This window comes from Mustelus asterias, chromosome 12, assembly GCF_964213995.1.
Source record: "Mustelus asterias chromosome 12, sMusAst1.hap1.1, whole genome shotgun sequence".
NCBI lineage: Eukaryota > Metazoa > Chordata > Chondrichthyes > Carcharhiniformes > Triakidae > Mustelus > Mustelus asterias.
Window position 1 is genome coordinate 11,096,256 of NC_135812.1, and position 24,631 is coordinate 11,120,886.

General features: G+C 45.4%; 1 protein-coding gene across 1 annotated transcript; it reads right to left on the reverse strand.

Annotated features, from left to right (window-relative positions):
* Positions 1–419: 419 nt before the first annotated feature.
* Positions 420–23,933, reverse strand: LOC144501893 (nitric oxide synthase, inducible-like). Its single transcript, XM_078225928.1, has 25 exons — positions 23,906–23,933; positions 22,345–22,473; positions 21,277–21,425; positions 19,737–19,899; positions 19,544–19,635; positions 18,795–18,936; positions 17,393–17,532; positions 17,059–17,233; positions 16,562–16,663; positions 15,208–15,402; positions 13,963–14,045; positions 13,467–13,611; positions 12,731–12,835; positions 11,546–11,598; positions 10,859–11,033; positions 8,943–9,075; positions 8,737–8,815; positions 8,447–8,628; positions 7,246–7,409; positions 5,613–5,823; positions 5,415–5,502; positions 5,187–5,308; positions 4,269–4,417; positions 1,972–2,166; positions 420–1,139 (listed from the first exon to the last, which is right to left on the reverse strand). The coding sequence occupies exons 2-25, from the start codon at positions 22,435–22,437 to the stop codon at positions 1,089–1,091; spliced, it is 3,186 nt and encodes a 1,061-aa protein (XP_078082054.1). The 5' UTR covers positions 22,438–22,473; positions 23,906–23,933; the 3' UTR covers positions 420–1,088.
* Between the last annotated feature and the right edge of the window lie 698 nt (positions 23,934–24,631).

The following is a 24,631-nucleotide window of genomic DNA, read 5'->3' on the forward strand; positions in this document are numbered from 1 at the left end:
TAACCAAATTCCCCTGATGATATAGTGCTTGCAGACGCAGCTGTGAGGAACACACTGGTTCACCACAGCGTGGACAGAGAGACAAATCAAGTGTTAAAATTCATACAACTTTATTTAAAATTCATAATTTATCAATGCTCGTTACATAGATAGCAGCCAGCTGCCACTTACACACACGGAATCTTTTCCAGTCTCAATCTATCAGTCGATACTGGATATTGCACTCTTAGCCAGACTGTGCTCTTTCATTAAAGGGCGCGGTATTTCGCGACTCGATCAGCCATTTCTTGCAATGTTCTGGCTATTGTAAACGAGTAACAGACTAGCCTGCCTTTCCCTGGCTTAATATTGATTGGTGAACCTTTACAAGCACTGCCCAAAATATATGTTAAGCCATGCTATGATATTAAAGGTACAAACATCGGAATATCGAAACGAAGATGCATCAATATATTCCCGTAACAAAATCTACAGTTTTCATCCTCAAGCACGTTTGGGACGTAACGTCACATGGAAGCTCCATCTCCCACTCGGAAAAATCAGCGCAAGTGTCAAGAGAGAGGACCGAGAAAAGATGATTTCTGGCTAGAAATTACAATTCTTTTTTTCCCTCTCTCTCAAGGGTTAATCGTGAAGAGTAAAAGTGAATCAAACCCAGTCGTGTTGATTCTGTCATGGCTGTGGTACCATTCATTGACATTGTCTTGTTTTCCCGGCTCAAGCTAGTTTCTGACACAGTGAAGCCATAATTAATCTTATGCAAGGACACAGATTTACCAAACTCATCCCCAAATTAATAACTGCACACTTAGGCAAAAAAAAACTATCACTACAAAAATGTAAAGAAAAATCGTTGTTCTTAAACTCTTTTTGGATCTCCACTTGTGTTTGTGAAAGCGAATATGAAATTGAGCGTTGTAAGTTACAGAAAGTATTTGGTCCCTTTTGGTCCATTTGTCAGCCAGCGGATACATGGCGAGAGCAGCAGAAGATTTGAACCTTGTTAATGCAGTCTTTCCTTCATTGTTAATGTCCATTGGCACAATTGTCTTTTTGGCGCCATTTGACCCTGTCATGAGGAGGCGTCATTATTTCTGGAATGTTGCCCCAAAGATATCTTCGTGATATTGCTTCTGGTTCTGAGTAAAGGAGAGATTGGAGTTAATAAAAATGATATTATAGGACAATAAAGTATAATATTATTGTGACGAGGTGTGATTTTTAAAAAACATATTTACAGGGAACATTGATGAGAGCGAGTGATTTGCGTCAGATCTAATACTGTAAGAGTGCTTTACAACAATGGGGTGGCGCAGTGGGTTAGCACTGCTGCCTCACAGCGCCATGGACCCGGATTCGATTCTCGGCTTGGGTCACTGTCTGTGTGGAGTTTGCATGTTCTCCCTGTGGGTTCCCTCCACTGCTCCGGTTTCCTCCCGCAATCCAAAGATGTGCGGGTTAGGTGGATTGGCCATGCTAAATTGCCCCTTAGTGTCCCAGGATGCGTAGGTTAGAGGGATTAGCGGGGTAAATATGTGGGATAACAGGGATAGGGCCTGGGTGAGATTGTGGTCGGTGCAGACTCGATGTGCCAAATGGCCTCTTTCTGCACTGTAGGGATTCTATTCTATCTGAGCCCCAGTTCATCCTTGAAATGGCTCATGTGTGCACCACTTAATCTTTGACAAAGTACAATAAAGTCTACGTGAGAGTCTTATTTTCATTTATTAACTCCAGATCCTACTAGGAGTCTCTAAGCTTTCTTGTCCATTGGTCCTGCAGCTTCCTGTACTTTCGTAAGTGGGGCATGTGCATCTCTATCGGGCAATGATAAATTCTGCCAGTGGGCATTTCTCAGTCAGTTGATTTGCAGAGTTTAAGATGGTAATGAGTTTCTTGGACTCTCACTGTATGTATCGGTATAGAATATGTGGTTGGGAAACGCGTGTGAGAATAGTTGCCCAGACCTACCTTCAGTGTTGTGATGAACTCTTCAGCATCCTCAACACTCATGCCACCTTGTTTAGCGATGATGTCTTTTAGGGTTTCAGTCACATCCTGCGCCATTTTGATTTCTCCACAGATGTAGATGTGCCCATTCTCTTCATGCAACACCTTGTAGACTTCAGACGCCAGCTTTTCCCGAAGAATATCTTGTACGTAAGTCTGGTGGGATGGAAGCAGATGTGGGAATGTAAGAATACATCAACTTGGCATTGAAGTGAAAAGAGGACCTTGTATTTACATAATGCCTGGCTCATTCCTCCTCCGAGCGTAAGGAATAGAAGCAAGAGTGGACACTATAGTTTCTCAAGCCTGCTCCGCCATTCAATATTGGCTGACCTCCCTCGACTCTATTTTCTCTTAGAATCATAGAAAACGATCATACAACCCCTACTGTGCAGAAGAGGCCATTCGGCCCATTGAGTCCATACTGACTCTCTGACAGAGTATCTTACCCAGCCCCTCTCCCCCACCCTATCCCCATAACCTCACATTTACCACAGCTAATCCCATCTAACCTACACATCTTGGGACACTAAGGCGCAATTCAGCATGGCCAATCCACCTAACCTGCACATCTTTGGACTGTGGGAGGAAACCGAGACCCCAAAGGAAACCCACGCAGACATGGGGAGAATGTGGAGACTCCACACAGACTATCCTTTCGTTTGATTCTTTTAGTGTCCAAAAATCTATCGCTCAGTTTTGAATATATAGTCAATGATTGAGCATTTACAACCCATTCAGGTGGAGCATTCCAAAGATATCATGATGTTCTTCATTGAATTACTATTGAGGTGCAGTCATTGTTTTGTAGGCAGGTAGAATCATGGAAACGTACAGTACAGAAGGAGGCCATTCAGTCCATCGAGTCTGTAATGACTGCAATCCCACCCAGGCCCTATTCCCGTAACCCCACACATTTACCATGCTAATTCCCCTGACACTGAGGTCAATTTAGCATGGCCATTGCACCTAACCCGCACATCTTTGGAGTGTGGGAGGAAACCGGAGCACCCGGAGGAAACCCACGCAAACACGGGGAGAAAGTGCAAACTCCAGAGATTGAATAGGTTGGGACTTTATTCCCTGGAACGTAGAAGATTGAGGGGAGATTTGATAGAGGTGTATAAGATTTTGATGGATATAGATAGAGTGAATGCAAGCAGGCTTTTTCCGCTGAGGCTAGGGGAGAAAAAAACCAGAGGGCATGGGTTAAGGGTGAAAGGAGAAAAGTTTAAAGGGAATATTAGGGGGAGCTTCTTCACGCAGAGAGTGGTGGGAGTGTGGAATGAGCTGCCGGATAAAGTGGTAAATGCTTTTAACATTTAAGAAAAACTTGGATGGGTTCATGGATGAGAGGGGTGTGGAGGGATATGGTCCAAGTGCAGGTCAGTGGGACTAGGCAAAAAATGGTTCGGCACAGACAAGAAGGGCCAAAAGGCCTGTTTCTGAGCTGTAATTTTCTATGGTTCTATGGTTCCACACAGACAGTGACCCGAGGCCGGAATTGATTGCCAATTTGGGCAGAGCAAGATTCCACACTTAGCTACCAGATGATTAAGCAATGAATTTGCTTGTGAAAGTTCTGGTTGAAGGATAAATATCGGCTAGCAAAACCGAGAGAACTGCCTTGCTCTTTCTTCTTGCAACGACGGTGCTAAGATATTGTAAGATTAAAAGTAACCTTTTCCTCACTCACAAAGGTACTGATCATTCCTGGGGTATGACATTAGAGTCCCGTCCCCCCCCCCCCCCCCCCCCCCACCCCCCAGTGTGTCAGCTGGGTGGGTTAGTTAAATGGCTCCCACCAGGTCAGCGTGGTTCAGTCTCACACCCATTCCACAACAGGGCGGCACGGTAGCACAGTGGTTAGTACTGCTGCTTCACAGCTCCAGGGACCTGGGTTCGATTCCCGGCTCGGGTCACTGTCTGTGTGGAGTCTGCACATTCTCCTCGTGTCTGCGTGGGTTTCCTCCGGGTGCTCCGGTTTCCTCCCACAGTCCAAAGATGTGCGGGTTAGGTTGATTGGCCAGGTTAAAATTGCCCCTTAGTATCCTGAGATGCGTAGGTTAGAGGGATTAGTGGCTAAAATATGAAGGGATATGGGGATAGGGCCTGGGTGGGATTGTGGTCGGTGCAGACTCGATGGGCCGAATGGCCTCTTTCTGTACTGTAGGGTTTCTATGAACAGGGAGTCCGTGACAGTTTAAAAATAAATCCAACAGAAACGCAACCATTGGCTGGTAAGTGGTTCAACTCACCTTCTGATTGCCCGGCTCTCTGGAGTAGGCGGTGTAAACACCCTTCAAGATGCCTTTGTCTTTCAGTGCAAGTGTTTCCTCTTTGTAGATGTGATCCATTTCTGAGTTCCGACATCCAAACACCAAAGTCATGGGGCCAGCTTTGATTCCTAAACGTCACAGAAACAAGCACTCAAGTTGAAAGGAAATCCGGCCTCCAGCATATTGACGACAACATTTGAGAATGTGAGGCATCAGTTTAAACGGCTGATGGGGGTCGGGGGGGGGGAGGGTGGGGGGTTGGCGGGGGAGAGGTGAGAGTGTTGGCTCTGATAATTGTACTGTTGGAATGACATGAATGGGCCGTACTGAGATGGGAGTGAGGCTCTGAGCATTGATTCCTTCACATCCAGGGAATAGCATTGGCTGCCCCGCAAAATATGAGGAGTATCATAGAATCCCTACACTCAGAAGGAGGCCATTCGGCCCATCGAGTCTGCGCCGACCACAATCCCACCCAGGCCCTATCCCCATAACCCCGTGCATTTACCCTCGCTAGTCGCCCTGACACTAAAGATGTGCGGGTTAGTTGGATTGGCCATGATAAACTGCCCCTTAGTGTTGGGGGAATTAGCAGGATAAATATGTGGGGTTACGGGGAGAGGGCCAGAGTGGGAGCATTGTTGGTGCAGGTTGGATGGGCCAAATGGCCTCCTTCTGCGTAGTAAGGATTCTACGATTTGTTGACCAGACACTACTCATGACCCGTTATGAGGGAGGCTACACGAACCACTCTGAGGCTGGTTCTTTCTGCAGTTGGTAACTGTGGCTGGGTAGTGGGGGTCAGACATGGGCGGCACTCTGTTACATGTTGGCTGGTGCCGACCACTCATTGTAAGTAGGAGACTGAGGAGCGAATTAACAGGCGTCTGAACGTACCTCGTTTCTCAAAGTCGTGCTGCCGCTGTTGCCAGAAGCTTCTATATGGAGCGATTCCTGTTCCTGGGCCGACCAGTATGCAGGGCTTTGATTGGTTCTTTGGAAGATGGAATCCCGCAGTGCTGGAATTGAGGTAAGAAATCAGTGAATTTTGAGCCATTTTGGTGCTGGCCTGTCTCGTGAGCGTGCAAAAGCATCATTTCAAAGCATGGGATCCAAGTAACCTACCTGCGCACATAACATGGAACCAGTTCATCAGTTTCCATTGTGTTGAACCAGGTGCTGCAGACACCATGATGCAAGGGGCCTTGGCCATCTGAATACAAAGAAAAATATTAGTTCCTGCTTACACATTTCAGTAATGTGTGTCCATCACCTACTCAAAGTAAGTTAGAATGCTGAATAAGAGATGAAACATCTCTTTACCTTTTGACCTGTAGTTCACCACTGCAATTGTCAGATGGATTTCTCCTGGGTGCATATCCAAGGATGAGCTGATGGAGTAATATCTGGGCTTCAGCATCATTAGCTGAGTGAGGAGGAACAAGGCAGGACACTGAATGGACTGAAATTCTTCCAGGACTTCCAGGATGGTGGGATTGTGGAAGGATTTCCATTTCCCGTACTCTTGGAAATTCTGCGGAGGGACAACAGTGCGGTTTTAAATATTAAATGGTTTCAAGCGTAGTCTGACATTCAACATTTACCTGCAAAACAAAGGGTTGTGAATGTAGCCCAATCCATCAGGCAAACCAGCCTCCCATCCATTGGCTCTGTCTACACTTCCCGCTGCCTTGGAAAAGCAGCCGGCATAATTAAGGACCCCACGCACCCCGGACATTCTCTCTTCCACCTTCTTCCGTCGGGAAAAAGATACAAAAGTCTGAGGTCACGTACCAACCGACTCAAGAACAGCTTCTTCCCTGCTGCCGTCAGACTTTTGAATGGACCTACCTCACACTAAGTTGATCTTTCTCTACACCCTAGCTATGATTATAACACTACATTCTGCACTCTCTCCTTTCCTTCTCTATGAACGGTATGCTTTGTGTGTATAGTGCGCCAGAAACAATATTTTTCACTTTCTCCCAGTACGTGACAATAATAAATCAAATCAAATCAGCAATTGGCTTGAATTTTATTGTCCCGCCCACCACGGGAATCGGAGCGGGTGAGGGGTGGACCATGGGAAGGTCAGTTGACCTCAGACGGGATTTTACAGTTTTGGGATGAGCGAGGCCATAAAATTCCGCCCAATGAATCATTAACTGTTCCCTGCACAAAGTTCAGACTCTGGAGAAGATACAAACAAAATATGTTCCAGGGAATTTTGCATCATTTTGTCTCTTGTTTCTTCTCCTCTGATGTATAATCGATTCACCACCTCTCCCTGCCTTCTCTCTCTCTCTCTCCACATCCCATTCTAATTGTACGGGTTTCAAATCTCACCATGACAGTGTGAAACCAGAATTCCACAAAACTGGCAATTTGTGGATCGAATCCAGAAACAATTGCGATCAATTTTAACCGGATTTGCTGGGCAGAAATCCCATGGGAATTTTACCGTTTCACACCCTCCTCCCACCACTGCCCTTCCCACGCACCATGGGGAGTGAGGGGGTAACGGCATCCAATTCGATCAGTTTCTCGATGTGTGGCTTATGTTAAAAATGCCCCCAAAGATAGTGACCATTGCTAAATTGTCGTTAAAAACCCCCAACTAGTTCACTAGAGTCTATCAGAGAAGGGATCTTGCCACAACTATCTGGTTTGACAGTCAAGATTTCAACATGATCTACATGGGACGCACACTCAGCCATTTTTCTTATTGTCGTGTGTGTGTGTGTGTGTCTGTGTGTGGGTGTGTGTGTGTGTGTAATCTTGCTGTGCTCAATCTAGCTACTGTCTCTTCTGGCACTGGCCACACTTCTAAAGCAACCTCAGTGCTTGCGAACTGGCACCTACAGCAGGGTGGCTGATCCACCCACCAGCTGTTTGCCTGTGGCCCGAGGTGAAACTGAGCGCTCTATGGGAGGAAGCTAATACCCGCAGCATTCACACTCACCTGGCTCAGTTCCAGCAGTCGATTCTTCTCTGATTCATCCGTCGCCAGCTGAGCAAACTTCTTGAGGAGCTGCTGACCGGGTGGGGTGGTGATGTCCAGGAAATGGGTGAAGGCCTGCGAGAGGCTGCAGGCTGGGATTCGCTCATCCAACTTCCAGTCTGTGATCAGCAAAGAACACCCTGTCAGTTCATCCAAAACACCCAGGACAGAAACAGATCCAAAATCTCCTCTTATTTCAGGAGAACTTCTTTTCGATTGGATTTGATTAATTATTGTCACATGTATTAGTATATCGTGAAAAGTATTGCTTCTTGCGCACTATACAGACAAAGCATACCGTTCATAGAGAAGGAAAGGAGAGAGTGCAGAATGTAGTGTTACAGTCATAGCTAGGGTGTAGAGAAAGATGAACTTAATGCGAGGTAGGTCCATTCAAAGGTCTGATGGCAGCAGGGAAGAAGCTGTTCTTGAGTCGGTTAGTAGAAATCATAGAAACCCTACAGTGCGGAAGGAGGCCATTCGGCCCATCGAGTCTGCACCGACCACAATCCCACCCAGGCCCTACCCCCACATATTTACTTGCTAATCCCTCTAACCGACACATCTCAGGACTCTAAGGGGCAATTTTTTTAACCTGGCCAATCAACCTAACCCGCACATCTTTGGACTGTGGGAGGAAACCAGAGCACCCGGAGGAAACCCACGCAGACACGAGGAGAATGTGCAAACTCCACACAGACAGTGACCCGAGCCGGGAATCGAACCCGGGACCCTGGAGCTGTGAAGCAGCAGTGCTAACCACTGTGCTACCGTGACCTCAGGCTTTTGTATCTTTTTCCCAACGGAAGAAGGTGGAAGAGAGGATGTCCAGGGTGCGTGGGATGCTTAATTATGCTGGCTGCTTTTCCGAGGCAGCGGGAAGTGTAGACAGAGTCAATGGATGGGAGCAGAGGATTCCAAATGACCATGTGGATAAGGGGCTGGGGGAGGTTACTGGTGCTCATCTGAGCAACTTCAGGAGACCCTGAGATAGAATTGGAGAATCCCAGCCGTGTGACCGAAGGTGAAGATTATCCTGTGGAAGACTAGCGCAGGGGCGTACGTCAGGTTCTTTTAATTGTATTAGTTTAATCTGCATGAAGGGAGCTAGCTAAGAGAATGCAAACACTCGAAACGTTTGACTTACCCCTCACACTATTGCCGTTGTTCACCTCCACTTGGATACACTGATGAGCACTTGGTGTTTCCTTCAGCCTCTTGATCAGGGCATTGACGAGGACCGTCTGATTCTGAGGGAAAACCCCAACGTGCTCCCCGGGCAGGTATTGGACTTCCTTGGAGTCCTCGCAGGCCAGCTTGACCAGGACGGTGGAGCGACTGTGATTAGAGAGACACGGGTAAGTACGTGATAGTGAAGAATGTGAAGAGAGATGTAAATGAAACATGAAGCTTTTCTGTCAATAAAAGGATAAGGGACCAGGGTACCTGGACTTGGAACTCTGCAGATTCTTCTTCAATTTGAACTTCATTGGCAGAATCTTCTTTCCTTGCATCTTGGAGAGAGCTGAGGGAATTAGAAAAACAATTATCATCAATCTGGCTACAGAATGGTAAAGGTTTAGCTGCATCGAGGATCCATACAATGTGATGTTGGATGGATAATTGTTGGTGCTCTGTAAGTGACTGCGTACCTGCACACAGGTCCAGGGGCCTCGTCTCTGTGGCGAACCTGTATCTGCTGGGATCCCACACGTCACTTTTGATCGCAGATTTAAATTGACCCAACTCCACCTTTCCCCGCACGTTGAAGTCTTTGCAGGCCGTCTGTTGAAAGAGGCAGAGAGAGGGGAACCATAAACGCTGTACAAATTGGAATGCTTTTGCCTGGTGGCCTTCAAAATCACATGATGTCTACCTGGACATGACTGTCATCACCCATCTGTCTGCAAAGCTCACGATCGATCACCAAAAACACCGTATCAGCCATGATTGAATGGCGGAGCAGACTCGATGGGCCGAGTGGCCTAATTCTGCTCCTATGTCTTATGGTTTTATGGTGTCACAAAGTGGTAGAATGTGAGTCTGCAGTAATAGCTATCCTATATTTTCTGATATCATAGAATCACTACGGTGCCATTCGGCCCATCAAATCTGCACCGACCACAATCCCACCCTATCCCCACAACCCCATGCATTTACCCTCGCTAGTACCCTGACACTAAGGGGCAATTTAGCATGGCCAATCCACCTATCCCGCACATCTTTGGACTGTAGGAGGAAACCGGAGCACCCGGAGGAAACCCACGCAGACATGAGGAGAACATGCAAACTCCACACAGACAGCGACCCAAGCTGGGAATTGAACCTGGGTCCCTGGTGTTGTGAGGCAGCAGTGCTAACCACCGTGCCGCCCCTCTCTTTTACAGCAACATTGAACAAGAGGTCAGCTGCTTCCTCCGAAAGCAAAAGAGAGGAAGTCACGCTGGGTGTGGCTGGATTTCTACTCGAAAGAATGTGAGTTCAAATCCATACAAGGCGATTGGACAATTTAGATTCTGTTTCCCTAAATCTGTAAACATGGCCTTGAAACTGTCAGATTGCCTTAGAATACCTGACTGAATCTCCAATGTCTGTTATGGGAGGGGACGCGCCGACCTTACTTGGTCTGGCCTATATGTGACTCCAATCCCACACATCTTCACTGCTCTCGGAAGTGACCAGCCACCCTGTTGTATCAAACTGCTACCAAGAAGGTGGCTCACCCACTTTTTGGGGCAACTAGGGATAGACAACAAATGCCAGGCTTTGGTAGTGATGTTGACATTCTGAAACTTGGATACTATGACAAATCACATTGATAGTCACCCCAGGACATACTTGGCCTTCTCTAAGGTGTTGGTTCCAGGCAGAGGGAGTGACCTGTTCCTCTTTATTCTCAGCTGTTGGTAGCACATTAGCGATTTCAAAGAAAATAGGGGGCAAATAACAAGAGTGAGAGGAGACTGAATGGTCGTCATCTCATCTGAATTTTCAACTAAAGAGGCTTCAAAGTGCCTTAAAACACATTAAAATCTTTCTCAATTATTTTCTCTTGTGTCACTGAGCCCCTCCCACCCTCTCTCACAATGTTCACTCCCAATGAAGAATCAGGGAAACTTGGTCATTCCGCCATTTGATGTGCAATAGGGGTGGCATGGTGGCACAGTGGTTAGCACTGCTGCCTCTCAGCACCAGGGACCCGGGTTCGATTCCCAGCTTGGGTCACTGTCTGTGCGGAGTCTGCACATTCTCCCCGTGTCTGCGTGGGTTTCCTCCGATGCTCCAGTTTCCTCTGACAGTTCGAAAGACGTGCTGGTTAGGGTGCATTGGCCGTGCTAAATTCTCCCTCAGTGTACCCGAACAGGGTGTGGCGACTAGGGGATTGTCACAGTAACTTCATTGCAGTGTTAATGTAAGCCTGCTTGTGACACTCATAAATAAATGTTAAAAAACAACATATTTCCCCCCTCCCCCCGCACACACACAACCTCATCCCCAATTAGTTGAAGAGGTAGAAAGGTTTTCTGGAAAATAAGTAATGGTTTTGCCAAACCCAAGGATAACCCACCTTGAACGTGGTGATCGCCCAGTCTACAAAAGATTCCTCCTGTCCGCCAAGTTCATCCCCTTCTCCTGTTTCGCACATCCGAGTTGCCCCGAGTTGTTCCAGCTTCTTATCGAGGGTGTGGGCGAAAGCACAGAACTGTGGGTACATGCGGGAGCCCAGTCCAAAGATGGCATAACTGCAGAAGAAGCCAAACCAACTTTTAGGTTAGATGGACCAGAAATGTAAAGCTGCTCATTTAATAAGTCGTAGACCTCTTTCACCATCCCCTAACAGCAAGCCATACATTCCAGCTGCACTCTTAGGTTATTTGTCTATACATTTATACATATTGAATATATGCATTATATATACTTGTGTGCTGCTCTTGACCTGATTATACCACAGCAGCTAAAAGAGCCTGCTCTTTTCCTCCTTATCCATCCTGATGGACTCTCGCAAGTAACACAGCAGACAATCCTAACTTGCCGTATCAGGAAATATTAATAGAATCTCTACAGCGCAGAAGGCGGCCATTCGGCCCATCGAGCCTGCACCAACAACAATCCCACCCGGGTCTTATCCCTGTAACCTCACGTATTTACCCTGCTAATCCCTCTGACACTAAGGGGCAAATTAGCATGGATCATGGATCGAAGCACTGTTGTCCAAACCAAGCTGCAAAATTGAACACATGTCGCCCTTGCTTACCTGAATTTATATGGTTTCAATGGCTTCTTGGTAAACAAAGATTTCTTAAACACCTGTGGTAGGAAAATACATATTTTATTAGAAAATAAACAATTTACTAAGGTTATCTTTTTAAGAGAATTTATAACATTTCCCCAGAGTTTCTTCACTTCCAGTTTAGAATGAAATCCTAACTCAGACGCTTTTCCTGTCGGATGTTTTACGACATTTAACACTTTGCTGATCTTTCCTGCCTCCTTCCTCACTGCGTTCTTAATGACATTCAGAAAGAAAATGATCCATTCTTCAAACAATCCCAGTTGCATAATCTCTGACCCATCCATCCAACCTTGGGCGTACCTTTCTGCTCAGTTCATAACATCCCTACAGTGCAGAAGGAGGCCATTCAGCCCATTGAGGCTGTACCGACCACAATCCCACCCAAGCCCTATTCCCGCACTCCCACCCATTTATCCTGCTAATCCCCCTGACACTAAGGTGCAATTTAGCATGGCCAATCAACCTAACCCACACATCTTTGGATTGTGGGAGGAAACCGGAGCACCCGGAGGAAACCCACGCAGACACGGGGAGAATGTGCAGACTCCACACAGACAGTGACCCGAGGCCGGAATTGAACCTGGGACCCTGGCGCTGTGAGTTAGCAGTGCTAACCATTGTGCCACCCTATCTATCTCTCCTCATAGATGAGGTTAGACAAGGGTGAAGTTCCCTTATGGTGAAGTATTTTCACCAGTACGGCTTTACCTCCTGACTCTAAGGTCTCAATTCTATCTCCTGCCCACATAATCGTCCTGCCTCTGGCTTTAACTGTGGAGTTGGTCAGCGCTGGGTGTCCCCAAGCCACCAAACTCTGAGCCTGCGGCCTTTGATTTTGACCGCAAGCCATTTGGTCAAAGCCCAGATGAGCTGAACCAATTGGACTTGATCTAACTAAATCTGATGTGGAGATGCTGGCGTTGGACTGGGGTGGGCACAGTAAGAAGTCTCACAACACCAGGGTAAAGTCCAACAGGTTTATTTGGCACCTGATGAAGGAGCAGCGCTCCGAAAGCTCGTGCTACCAAATAAACCTGTTGGACTTTACCCTGATGTTGTGAGACTTCTCACTGTAACTAAATCTGATCCTCTTGTGCTGGGAATTGCTGAGAGGTCGCTTTACTGTTCCAATAACACGCTGCTTACCTCTCCATTTCCAGGTGAATCCCCATTTCCAAAGGTACTGGCCACCACCAAGACCAGTGATTCCTTGCTCAGGTTATTCAGATCATAATCATCCATGCAGACAACCTATTAGTGAAGAACATTGCAACCAAACAACCATTAGAGTCATGATAGATAAGAGGGAGGGCTTTAAAATTAATCAGTCCTTTAAAGTCCCTTATTACTCAAGGTATCAAAAGTGATCTAGCACATACATAGAATCATAGAATCCCTACAGTGCAGAAGGAGGCCATTCGGCCCATCGAGTTGATATAATAACACGAGGTGTTGGGAGCTGAGGTGAGGTATTGTGTTCCTACAGGAATACCGTGTGCTTACGTTGACTGCTGCTATACTTGCATTACAAAAGTGACCGCGCTTTAAAAATAATTCATTGGCTGTGATGCACCATCAATCGAGCAAAGACTAGTTTGTATGCAAGAACAAATAGGCTTTTATTAGCAAAAGACTTGGAGCACACCCATGCCAATGAACTGGTCCAGAGACTGAGGCAGGGGGTGGGGAGCAGTCACCTTTATACCTGGACCAGGGGGGAGGAGTCCCGGGCAGGGCCGGCAGGGGAGTGTCCAGGCATGTCACACACACACAGGCAATAAGCTAACAGTGGTTTACCACAGGCTGTAAACTGCATTGGGATACCCTGACGTCACGAAAGGTGCTACATAAATGCAAACCTGTCCTTCCAGCCTTTATTTACCTGGACGTTGAAAGCGCCGTTGAACAACATGCGCAGCTTCTTGGCGAAGGTTTCTGACTTTCCTGTTTCAGTGGCGTACAGAATGGTTGCCTTTGTCCTTTTGGCCATGGTCTTCCGCATCAGAATTGAGCTGAACAACGCTGCCCTGGAAGGAAAGAAACAGTATTTAATATTTAACAATCTGTTCATGTCCCTAAACCAGCTGTTCCACAACAAGCTGGTATGTGTTTTTTTTCATTATTTAAAAGGTCTGCGAAGACAACACCAAAGGTATAAACAGTAGAAGACAAGAAGTGATATTGGAGCAACATTGGGTTTTAGACTGTAGGAGGAAGGAAAGGCTAAGAGAGAAGAGCACGAAGAGGCAAGTTTAGATGTTCTGGGAATGAATGAGTGAAACACTCTGCAGGGTGTTTTAATTGAAACACTGTATTAGCAAAGGAAAGCTCAGGAAGAGGACATTCATTTTAAGAGTCAATGTTTTTGACACACTTACAGTGCTAGGTGTTTGAATTTGATCTCGTTCTTCTTTGGTCTCCGGCTTTCATCATGCCAGATATGCGTTTTCCACGCATCAACCTGTGATTATAGAACATTGATAGGAGGTTAGACCGTGCGATATTGCCTCAGCGCTGAAGAAACATCTCCTTTCAGTTTCAGAATAGTGGGCAATATCTATTTATATGTTCTTTGTAAACCTATTACCAAGTGGCCCATTTGAAAGGGTGACCTATGGTAACAAAAAAAACAAAATAAAAACCAAAACTAGAAAGGAAACTTAATAAACTGCCATGCCCAGAGTTGATAATGCACTCTAGACTCCCATGTCCACCAGTCGCCGAAGGCTTCAAACATATCGATAGGAGGAGCCTCTTGAGCCTATTCCAATAGGATCCCACCTCAGGTACTACCTCAACTGCACTTTGCTCTCCACCCCTTAATTCTCTTTGTGTCCAAAAATACGGCAGTCTTAGTCTTAAACTGACACAATGTCTGAGCATCTGCAACCTCCTGGGGTAGAGATTGGATTCATTCTTAGTTGTCTGCATGATAACATTGGATTAAAGCACAACAGTGTTCTGATCCATGATCCAATGGGCATTGACATCCAATTTCTGGCAGGAATGGTGATGGAGAGTGGAAATCAGGCTTATTATTTTCCTCCTTACCCGGGAGTTACGGAGACTCCCTATATAATAATACTCCAACTGACACCACAAATAAGATCAGCTATCTCAGGTCAGGTACTTGGGAATTGCATGACCTTCTTGGCTCGGTTTGACAAAGCAAGTTACTAACGCTTAACAATGGGGTCCTTGAGTTTTGAATTTTATTACATGGGGGCGATGGCCTAGTGGTATTATTGCTAGATTATTAATCCAGAAACTTGGCTAATGTTCTGGGGGACCCAGGTTCGAATCCCGTCATGGCAGATGGCAGAATTTGAATTCAATAAAAAATATCTGGAATTAAGAATCTACTGATGACCATGAAGCCATTACCGATTGTCGGAAAAACCCAATTAGTTCACTAATGTCCTTTAGGGAAGGAAATCTGCCGTCCTTACCCGGTCTGGCCTACATGTGACTCCAGGGCCACAGCAATGTGGTTGACTCTTAACTGCCCCCTGAAATGGCCCAGGGAGCCATTCAGTTCAATGGTAACTAGGGATGGGCAATAAATGCTGGCCAGCCAGCGATGCCCATGTCCCACGAATGAATAAAAAAAGGTAATTAATTACCTGGTAGTAGAAGAAGGGACTGAGGATGTAGTTCAGTATCTCCTGGTGGAACACTCGTGTGATGCTTCCAGAGATTGGGGGAACAAGCCAGACCCAATCCCCAGGACAGCCTCCTCTCAGCCGGAACTCGTTCTCCATGTGTTTCATGAAGGACTCTGCGGCAGTATGGTGATCCATAAGCGTCACGTTCTTTTGCTGCAACCGGAAAATTACATCATGTAATCGAAGTTCCAGTCCGTGGAAACGTAATAAGAATTGACGGAAAACTGGTGCAATGATCCCTGGGAACTACCTTTCAGGTTTGTTTTGGACTCTGATTCCCAGAATGGTGAAGAGCGACTGACCGTGTGTTATTAGTCAATTGTGCTTTGTGGAAATTGAACTTTAAACCTTGACTTTCAGACTACATAGCATTACCTCCGAGGACAGATGTCAAATGCCCCATGTGTTGGGGGATTACGGGGTGACAGCGAGGGTGGGAGTTTGGTTGCTTTCCTGGGGAAGAGTCGATACTTCTGAAGGGGAAACCTGAACTCCTCCTCCATTCACAATGTTTGTGCATCAAGTGACATTACGTGATTAGTTCTCCAAATTTCCATGGGATCCTCTGGTAAACCCTATCAGAAGATGTGGGCAGCACGGTGGCACAGTGGTTAGCACTGCTGCCTCACAGCGCTAGGGACCTGGGTTCAATTTCAGCCTTTGGGTGACTGTCTGTGTGGAGTTTGCATGTTCTCCCCGTGTCTGCATGTGTTTCCTCCCATAGTCCAAGGATGTATGTACAGGCTTGATGGATTGGCCATGCTCAACTGCCCCGTAGTGTCCCAAGATGGTTTAGGATAGATGGGTTAGCTAGGGTAAATGCGTAGGGTTACGGGAATAGAGCGGGGTGGTGGGCCTGGGTCTGTCAGAGGGTTGGTACAGACCCGATGGGCCGAATCTCCTTCTGCACTGTAGGGATTCTATAATGTGAGAGAAGGGATAACAAGAAATACCCCTTGTATAATTCCCAAGTTTTCTGAGTCTGCATCTCCAATTAGGAGAAAATAGTGAAATGTATCCTAATGAAATGATCGGAATTCAACTTTTGAGTTAGCCTTGCTTCAGGTTCAGCCTCAGTCAAAGAGAAATCTCACTACACGTTTGTTGAAGTGCTTCTATCCTCTTCAAACTGAGAGCTTTGCTAATAAGTGATGACAGTCCTCCTCAATCTTCGAAGAGGTTATTGAATCATTTATTTAATAGGAGGGTGGTCTAGATTGGGCTCTTCTGAATGCAATATGTTTGCTTCAGTCTAAAGTGACCACACAATGTCATTTCATTCAGAGGTTCAGCATCTAGTTGCCCCGCTCACCTGGAAGCTGTACAATACGGCAATGTTGATCTCCACCAATGCCTGGTCTTTCCATAGAGATGCCAGATTTTTTGTTTCCAATCCCATCTTCTTTCCCACTTCCTGCATTGCCAGAAATAAAATGGACAAGGAATTAAATTCAACCAAACTTCAAAATTGGAGAGGAACTCCAGAAGTATTTCTACGTTTTGTACTGATGACTTAACCAATGTCACATTTATTACTTTGTTTTAACAGCTCTGGTTTTGTGTCCTGATAATTGTTAGGGGTTCTGGGTTTACAATCTGAGGTGTCCCCACAATGTATGGTTTTCATTTTAGAGAGGCCATTGTGGGGGCATTGTGGGGGGTGGGGAAGTACTCAATGATAAATTGCCCCTTAACTGTTTCACCCCAGAGTCTCTTTATGATACACATTAGTGCAGCTTTACAGAACCGGAAAAAGTAACCCTTTAGACGATCAGAAGATGTTCGTATGTAGCTAATGTTTCGCAGTACCTCCAATACGTTGTATCGCTGAACATCGCAGAAGTCTCGAACGCCAATCTCAGAGCTCATGTACCACCCATTGAAGGGGCATCCAGGAAACTCCAAGCCTCCAACTTCCAGTAGCATGTTGGCAACAGCTGGCAGAGCGTACCATCTGAGGCCCAACTCCTTGAACCAGTCAAGCCTGTAAGTACAAACAGGTCTATTAATTATCTGAATCGTTGCAGCATATAAAAACAGTGTTTGTAGTGCTCTGGTCATCTGCAGGCAGATGGTAGGTTGGAATTGTGCATTTGAGACCATGTCACACCTCAGTGCCTGGGTATTGGAAGTTTGAACTTACTTTGGATGTTCAATTTCCACTTCAAGAATCAGTTCTGGTGGCAATTCAAATATTTCTGGGTCCTGACCGTTAGCCTGAATGACTAATGGAAGTACATCATAGCGTCCAAAGCGGGGTGTCCAGCCAAGGTCAATGCACACCTGAAAATAAGGCAAACACAACTCCTTTTACAACAATGCGACATCTTACAGTAGGCTCCAAAGAACTTCAGGAAGCAGTCACGTCATATTAAAATTATACAGCAGGGCCACTGGAGACCATTCTTTATTTGAGAAACTTGACCAGATTGGTAGTAGAGACTGAGAGTCATAGAGGTTTACAGCATGTAAAAAGGGCCCTTCGGCCCAATTTGTTCATGCCGCCCTTTTTTTTAACCACTAAGCTAGTCCCAATTGCCCGTGTTTGCCCCATATCCCTCTATACCCATCTTACCCATGTAACTGTCTAAATGCTTTTTAAAAGACAAAATTGTACCCTAAGTCTCCTACGTTCCAAGGAAAATGTCCCAGTCTATCCAGCCTCTCCTTATAACTCATTACAGCTCAGTTATTAAGGGATAAAGAACATAGATGTGGAAATGGAGTATAATGGATTGAGGGGTGGCATGACTTGCTCCTACTCCTATAAATCTAAGATCAAATCGATCACAATGCAACTAACAAGAAGTAGACAGGTCAGTACTGCTTAAACATATTGCTGCATTACTGGAGTGTGGTGCATTCGCAGGGGGAATCCTGTCAGTGAAAATATTTGGGTATCTAAGATATGAATTATAGACTGATGCAGCATGGAGGAGGCCATTTGGCCCACTGTGCCTTTGTGTCCCACATGTTTGCTCTTGCCCTTAAGCCCTGTATTGTTTTAGTTTACTTATCCGATTCCCTAAAGTAACTGTCTGTGGGATTCGGAGAACATGTGAGTGAGAGGGGATCTCATAGAAACTTATAAAATTCTAATGGTTAGACAGGGCAGATTCAGAAAGAATGTTCCCGATAGTGGGGGGGGGTGTCCAGAATTAGGGATCATAGTTGGAGGGTAAGGGGTAAACCTTTTAGGACTGAGGTGAGGAGAAATTTCTTCACCCAGGGAGTGGTGAATCTGTGGAATTCATTACCACAGAAAGTAGTTGAGGCCAAAACATTGTGTGATTTCAAGAAGAAATTAGATATAGCTCTTGGGGCTAAAGGGATCAAGGGTTATGGGTGGGAAGGTGGGATAAGGAGATTGAATTTGATGATCAGCCATGATCAAAACGAATAGCGGAGTAGGTTCGAAGGGCAGAATGGCCTACTCCTGCTTCTAGTTTCTATGACCTTCTTTCTGACTGCCTGAGCACTCTGTCACAGTGACAAAACGATAACTCCATCCAATGACAGTAACTGTACTGAGATTCATGGCTTACTTGTGTGAATGCCACTCCAGCTGGATCTCCAATGATGGACCCATCATCTAGTTGATACCCTGCATAACGGACCAGCTGGCTGTTCCATATCCTGAAGTCATGTTTCCCATCAGTCCTCTGAGGGAAGACAGTGATGGTAGACCTGCAGAGCAAGATTATCCAACACGTTAGTTACAGAAGAAAGATCAACTTTTTCCGACATTACAACAATGACTGCATTCCAACAATCCTGCACTGTGGGTACAGCGTTTTGGGATACTCTGGGCGGGATTTTCCAGCCACGCTCGGCCCAAAACCGGAAAATCCCACCCAAGGTCAATGGGGCGGCACAGTGGCACAGTGATTAGCACTGCTACCCCACAGCTCCAGGGACCTGGGCTCGATTCCCGGCTTGGATCACTGTCTGTGCGGAGTCTGCGCGTTCTCCCCGCATCTGTGTGGGGTGCTCCAGTTTCCCCCCACACTACAAAGACGTGCCGGTTAGGTGCATCGGCCATGCTAAATTGCCCCTTAGTGTCAGGGGGACTAGCAGGGTAAATACACGGTGATTGTTGTCGGTGCAGGCTCGATGGGCCAAATGGCCTCCTTCTGCACTGTAGGTACTCTATGATTCTAACATGTTGGTTGTTGTCTTCATTAAGAGAGCAGACGCAAATAGTTCTGGCCTTCAAATAATTCGCTATTATTTACACAGTAAATATTTTGGTGTTTTAAGCAATTTTTAATGTGAATGCAGTCTCCATGCCTACCTTAGGTTTCCATCGTTGGATGCGTACTTAATGTGGGTGCACATATGTTCAAACATCCCTTTAGCGGTGGTGCATTTCCGAGCATCAAAGACCTGCAGAGACACAGACATAGTTACAGGGGGCTGGGTACTGTTCCAAAGGGGAAAAGGAGAACAGGATTGAAAGCCTTGGGGTGGCAGTGAAGGGTACCTACATGGAGATTGGACCACTGGATGCGGCCAATGCACCGAGGGGCGTTGCGCCAGGCCTGCTTGGTTGCGAATACCAGCTCCTCGTAGGTCAGGTCATACGTGCCCGTGTCTGTGATGCTTTTGGTGACCTGCTCAACTCGGGCCAGGTGCTCCTCAGTCCTGGGGCTGGGATTGCAAAGAGAAAGATCAGTATCATTAACCCAGAGGCTAATCCTAGCTCCCCGATCGTTCATTTAAATCCTATTATCAATCGACAGCGAACTTCTATAACATCCTACAAAGGAGCAGGAGTAGGCCATTCAGCCCGTTGAACCTGCTTCACCATTCAATACCGTCATAGCTGATTGGACACTTCAATGTCTCTTACACCCACTATCCCCACAACCCTCAACGTTATTGTTAATCAGAAACCTATCAATCTCTGCTTCAACACACTCGATAATTGCTCTAGTGCTTAATTCATCCAGCAAAGCCAAGAACCAAAACTTAAGAAGACTTGGCAAAGATCCATGAACGCTACAAAGACACTGATCATCGGTGCAAGAATTGCTCAGCTTATAGCAACTTTACAAAGGCTGGCATAAAATTGTGCGTTTGGTGAGTCATGTTCTGTAGCTCTCTGGGATACAGAATTCCAATGATTTACGACCAGGGAGGTGATGGCCTAGTGGTATTATCACTCGACTATTAATCCAGGAAACTCAGCTATTGTTCTGGGGACCCAGGTTCGAATCCTGCCACGACAGATGGTGGAATTTGAATTCAATTAGAAGAAATTAAGAATCTACTGATGACCATGAAACCATTGTCAAAGAAACCCATCTGGTTCACTAATGTCCTTTAGGGAAGGAAATCTCCCGTCTTTATCTGGTCTAACCTACATGTGACTCCAGAGCCACAGCAATGTGGTTGACTCCCAACTGCCCTCAGGCAACTAGGGATGGGCAAGAAATGCTGGACAACCAGCGACGCCCACGAATGAATTTAAAAAAGCCAACCCTCTGTGTAAAGAAATTTCTCCTCATCTCGGTCCTTTGTGGCTTTCCCCTTATTTTGAAATTGTGTCCCCTGATTCTAGACTCCCCAACCAATCTGATCTGCATCTACCCTGTCTATTCCTTTAAGTATTGTGTATGCTTCAATGAGATCACCTCTCATTCTTCTACACTCTAGAGTGTACAGGCTCAGTTTGCCCAATCTCTCTTAAGAAATTGCAACATCCCCGGAACAAGTTTGACGAACCTATCACCATGCTCTTAATTTGAAAGTTCCGTGTAGTGGCCTCCTTCTGCACTGTAGGGACTCGATGATTCTATATCATGGAAGTTGCCTATGCTGATACCAGTGCAGGGAATCTACAATCCACAGGAACTGAGTCTAACTCCCCTGTCAATCATTGTCCACTGAGCCAGCACAAAGATTCCCGCCACTGCTGGACTCCAACTGGTAAATCTATCAACCGAGAGTCAGCAGAAAATAGAAGAGATCACCTCCAACTAAAGGACTGGTAACTCTATATATTCACAACAACATTTCCCATACCTTTTGAATGACTCGTAATATTGATTGACGAAATCAATAGCCTGGACAAGAACTTCATCAGGTGGGATAGGTTTATCTCGAGTTTCTCTGGTCATTGCTTTGGGAGTCATGAGAGAACCTCGGCAAGATGCAGACTGGCATGGCATGTTCTAAGTCAGACAGAGAAAGGAAGAGATTAAAATCAATCCATCATTTTAATAAAACAGAAACCCTTTTAGAAATATTGAAATTTTGATTCTACATTTCTTCTCTCCATAGAGATATTGAGATGTTTCCTTCCCACTTCAATCACGTCTAAACCCTGTTTCCAAAACAAATTCAGGGTGACACAAGGGCAGCACAATGGCACAGTGGTTAGCACAGTGCCAGGGACCCGGGTTCAATTCCTCAGGTAAGTGTCTGTGTGGAGTTTGCAAGTTCTCCCTGTGGGTTTCCTCCGGGTGCTCCGGTTTCCTCCCACACTTCAAAGATGTGCGGGTTAGGTGGATTGGCCGTGCTAAATTGCCCCTTAGTGTCAGGAGGATTAGCAGGGTAAATACTTGGGGTTACAGGGATAGGGCTTGGGTGGGATTGTTGTCAGTGCAGGCTCGATGGCCCAAATGGCCTCCTTCTGCCCCGTAGTGATTCTATGATTTGTTTAGAAAGAGGGATCCACTGGCTGTGTTCCCAATGCCTAAATATATCTGTTTTTGATGATTAAGTACAACATTTTTGACTGAAGCGTGTAATTTTTGGAATGTATTAAAATCTGGAAATAGCTGACTTCTTAAATGTTGGTTTGAAATATTTTTGCAAATCGCTTCAGAAATAACTGTTAAAAGTAATGGTTCCTGTTTATGTTCACCTACCTTTAATCATGGACAATTACACCATTATCGCTAGATATCTTAAACTAACTTCCAAAATTCAATGTACGAACAGACTTATCAGCGCTAGAATAAGCTTGTACATTTTGTAGTCATCACAGGATTGTTAAACAATGCAAAAATAAAAGCCAACATCTCATTTTCCAAAAATAAAATGCCCAACGCATGTTAGGGTAGGGAGAGAAGGTTTGAACAATCTTACCTTGACTGCTTTTTGATGTAAGGTGTCCTGAAGCATGGCCCCATTTTCCACATTGGTCAACTTGATAAACTTGGGGGCGTAAGGACAACGCATTTGTTCCTTAGCGGGTGGTTCCTTAGCGGGTGGTTCCTTAGCGGGAAGTTGCTATTGGCAAATAAAAAAATAATCAGTTTAGAATCAATTTCCGACCACAAATCAGATTTTACGGCACGGTAGCACAGTGGTTAGCACTGCTGCTTCACAGCTCCAGGGTCCCGAGTTCGATTCCCGGCTTGGGTCACTGTCTGTGTGGAGTTTGCACATTCTCCTCGTGTTTGCGTGGGTTTCCTCCGGGTGCTCCGGTTTCCTCCCACAGTCCAAAGATGTGTGGGTTAGGTTGATTGGCCAGGTTTAAATTGCCCCTGAGATGCATAGGTTCGAGGGATTAGCGGGTAAATATGTGGGGGTAGAGCCTGGGTGGGATTGTGGTCGGTGCAGACTCGATGGGCCGAATGGCCTCCTTCTGCACTGTAGGGGTTCTATGATTTCTATGATTTTATCTTAAAATGAACCGAACAGGGACATCTGTTGTTGAGACGACTTAAAAAAAATTCTTCTTCCTGCATAAAAACATTCTGAATATAGAAAAAACAGAAAATGCTGGAAAATCTCAGCAGGTCTGGCAGCATCTGTGGAGAGAGAATGGAGCCAAAGTATCATATTTAGATGAGCTCTGACGAAGGGTCATGCAGACTCAAAACGTTGGCTCTATTCTCTCTCCACAGATGCTGCCAAACCTGCTGAGATTTTCCAGCATTTTTTTGTTTTTGTTTCAGATTCCAGCACCCGCAGTATTTTGCTTTTATCTGAATATATAAATCCACAACATTAAAACATCTCACTTTTTATTCTAATTTGCTGCCCAAGTATTTGTAACGAAAATAAACGGTTTCAAAAGTCAATGCAGAACTTTTAAAACGGGGGGGGGACTAAATTACAATTTCTCTGTTCTTACTATCGCGCCCATGGAAATGATAGTTAAGTCCTGAATCCCGGATGGTAATATTGTGGGGTATGGACTAGATGTGTGTACACTGTAAACTCTTGATATTAAACACCCTTCCCTCCCATTAAGGAACGGTGCAGTAGCCTCACTGGTAGGAATTTCTCCCTATATCTGATTTGATTTATTATTGTCACATGTATTAGTATACAGTAAAAAGTATTGTTTCTTGAGGGCTATATAGACAAAGCATACCGTTCATAGAGAAGGAAATGAGAAGGGGCAGAAACACACCTGCAACTTTGAATCTGTTTTCAAACTTATCTTTATCCAACATTGCTTATTTCAAATGATTTGAATTTTGTTGTTAAGTTTATTTATTAGTGTCACAAATAGGCTTACATTAACACTACAATGAAGTTACTGTGAAAATCCCCTTCAGTATCTATCCTTATTATCCGATAGAGAATAAAAAGGTTTGATTACAAATTAATTCCACTTGAAGTTAGCCCGAACTTGGGGCTAACTGGCAACGAAGTTTCTATTTCCCAGTGGAAATGTTTCAGAATGGTTACTTACCCCAGAACCAGCATTGATGGTCTTGAAGTTGGGAATTTGTCCGTTGACGAGGCTGGAGAGAGAGAGACAGATTTGAAATCATTATCCCAAATTTAAATTTCTCTCTAATTGTGATTATCAGTATTAAATTTTTAAAAAACCTTTAAAAACAAAATGTCAAATCGTTTTTGGAGTTCAATTTAACCCGAATTGGACAAAAGAGACAATAATTCGTTAAATACCCGTTTTTTATCGACAGTTTTTGACTTATTCGTTTTTGAAATTGTTAAACAATAATTTGTAAAATGTTGCAATTGATCAAGCGGGAATATTTAACGGTTCCGACTCAATTGCTAAAGTTTCATTTTCCGTTCCCTCCGAGCACCCCGTTCCAGAAACTGACACCTGTTCAGTTTCAGGGTGGTCTCAACCTGTGTAGGAGGGAGGGTTGGTATCTCAACGAAATTCCCCTAGAAATTGATTCAATGAATTGTCTCAATGCCCCTGGAAATGATTTCTGTTACTGTACCTCTTGCTTTTGCCCACATCCTTCTCGTTGTTGTTCAAATCCGCGGCTGGACTCACTCCGGTTTCATACTTGCCCTTGTACCGGGGTCTTTGAAGGAAAGTCCATGGGCACAGCATCTTGCCTCAAATTCTTCTCCTCGTCTCTATTAGCGACCGAAAAAAACGAAATCGGCTGCAGCAACAAAACGAGAGAGGAAACTTGCACCAACTCTGACTCGG

What these genes read in the sequence shown, in the direction of transcription:
- LOC144501893 (XM_078225928.1), bottom strand. Translation starts at nt 22,437, where the DNA reads ATGCGTTGTCCTTACGCCCCCAAGTTTATCAAGTTGACCAATGTGGAA. An exon ending in TCCAACGATGGAAACCTAAG is followed by an intron (nt 18,937 to 19,543) that starts GTAGGCATGGAG and finishes CTTGCTCTGCAG; the next exon opens with GTCTACCATCACTGTCTTCC. An exon ending in ATTCACCTGGAAATGGAGAG is followed by an intron (nt 11,599 to 12,730) that starts GTAAGCAGCGTG and finishes TTCCTACCACAG; the next exon opens with GTGTTTAAGAAATCTTTGTT.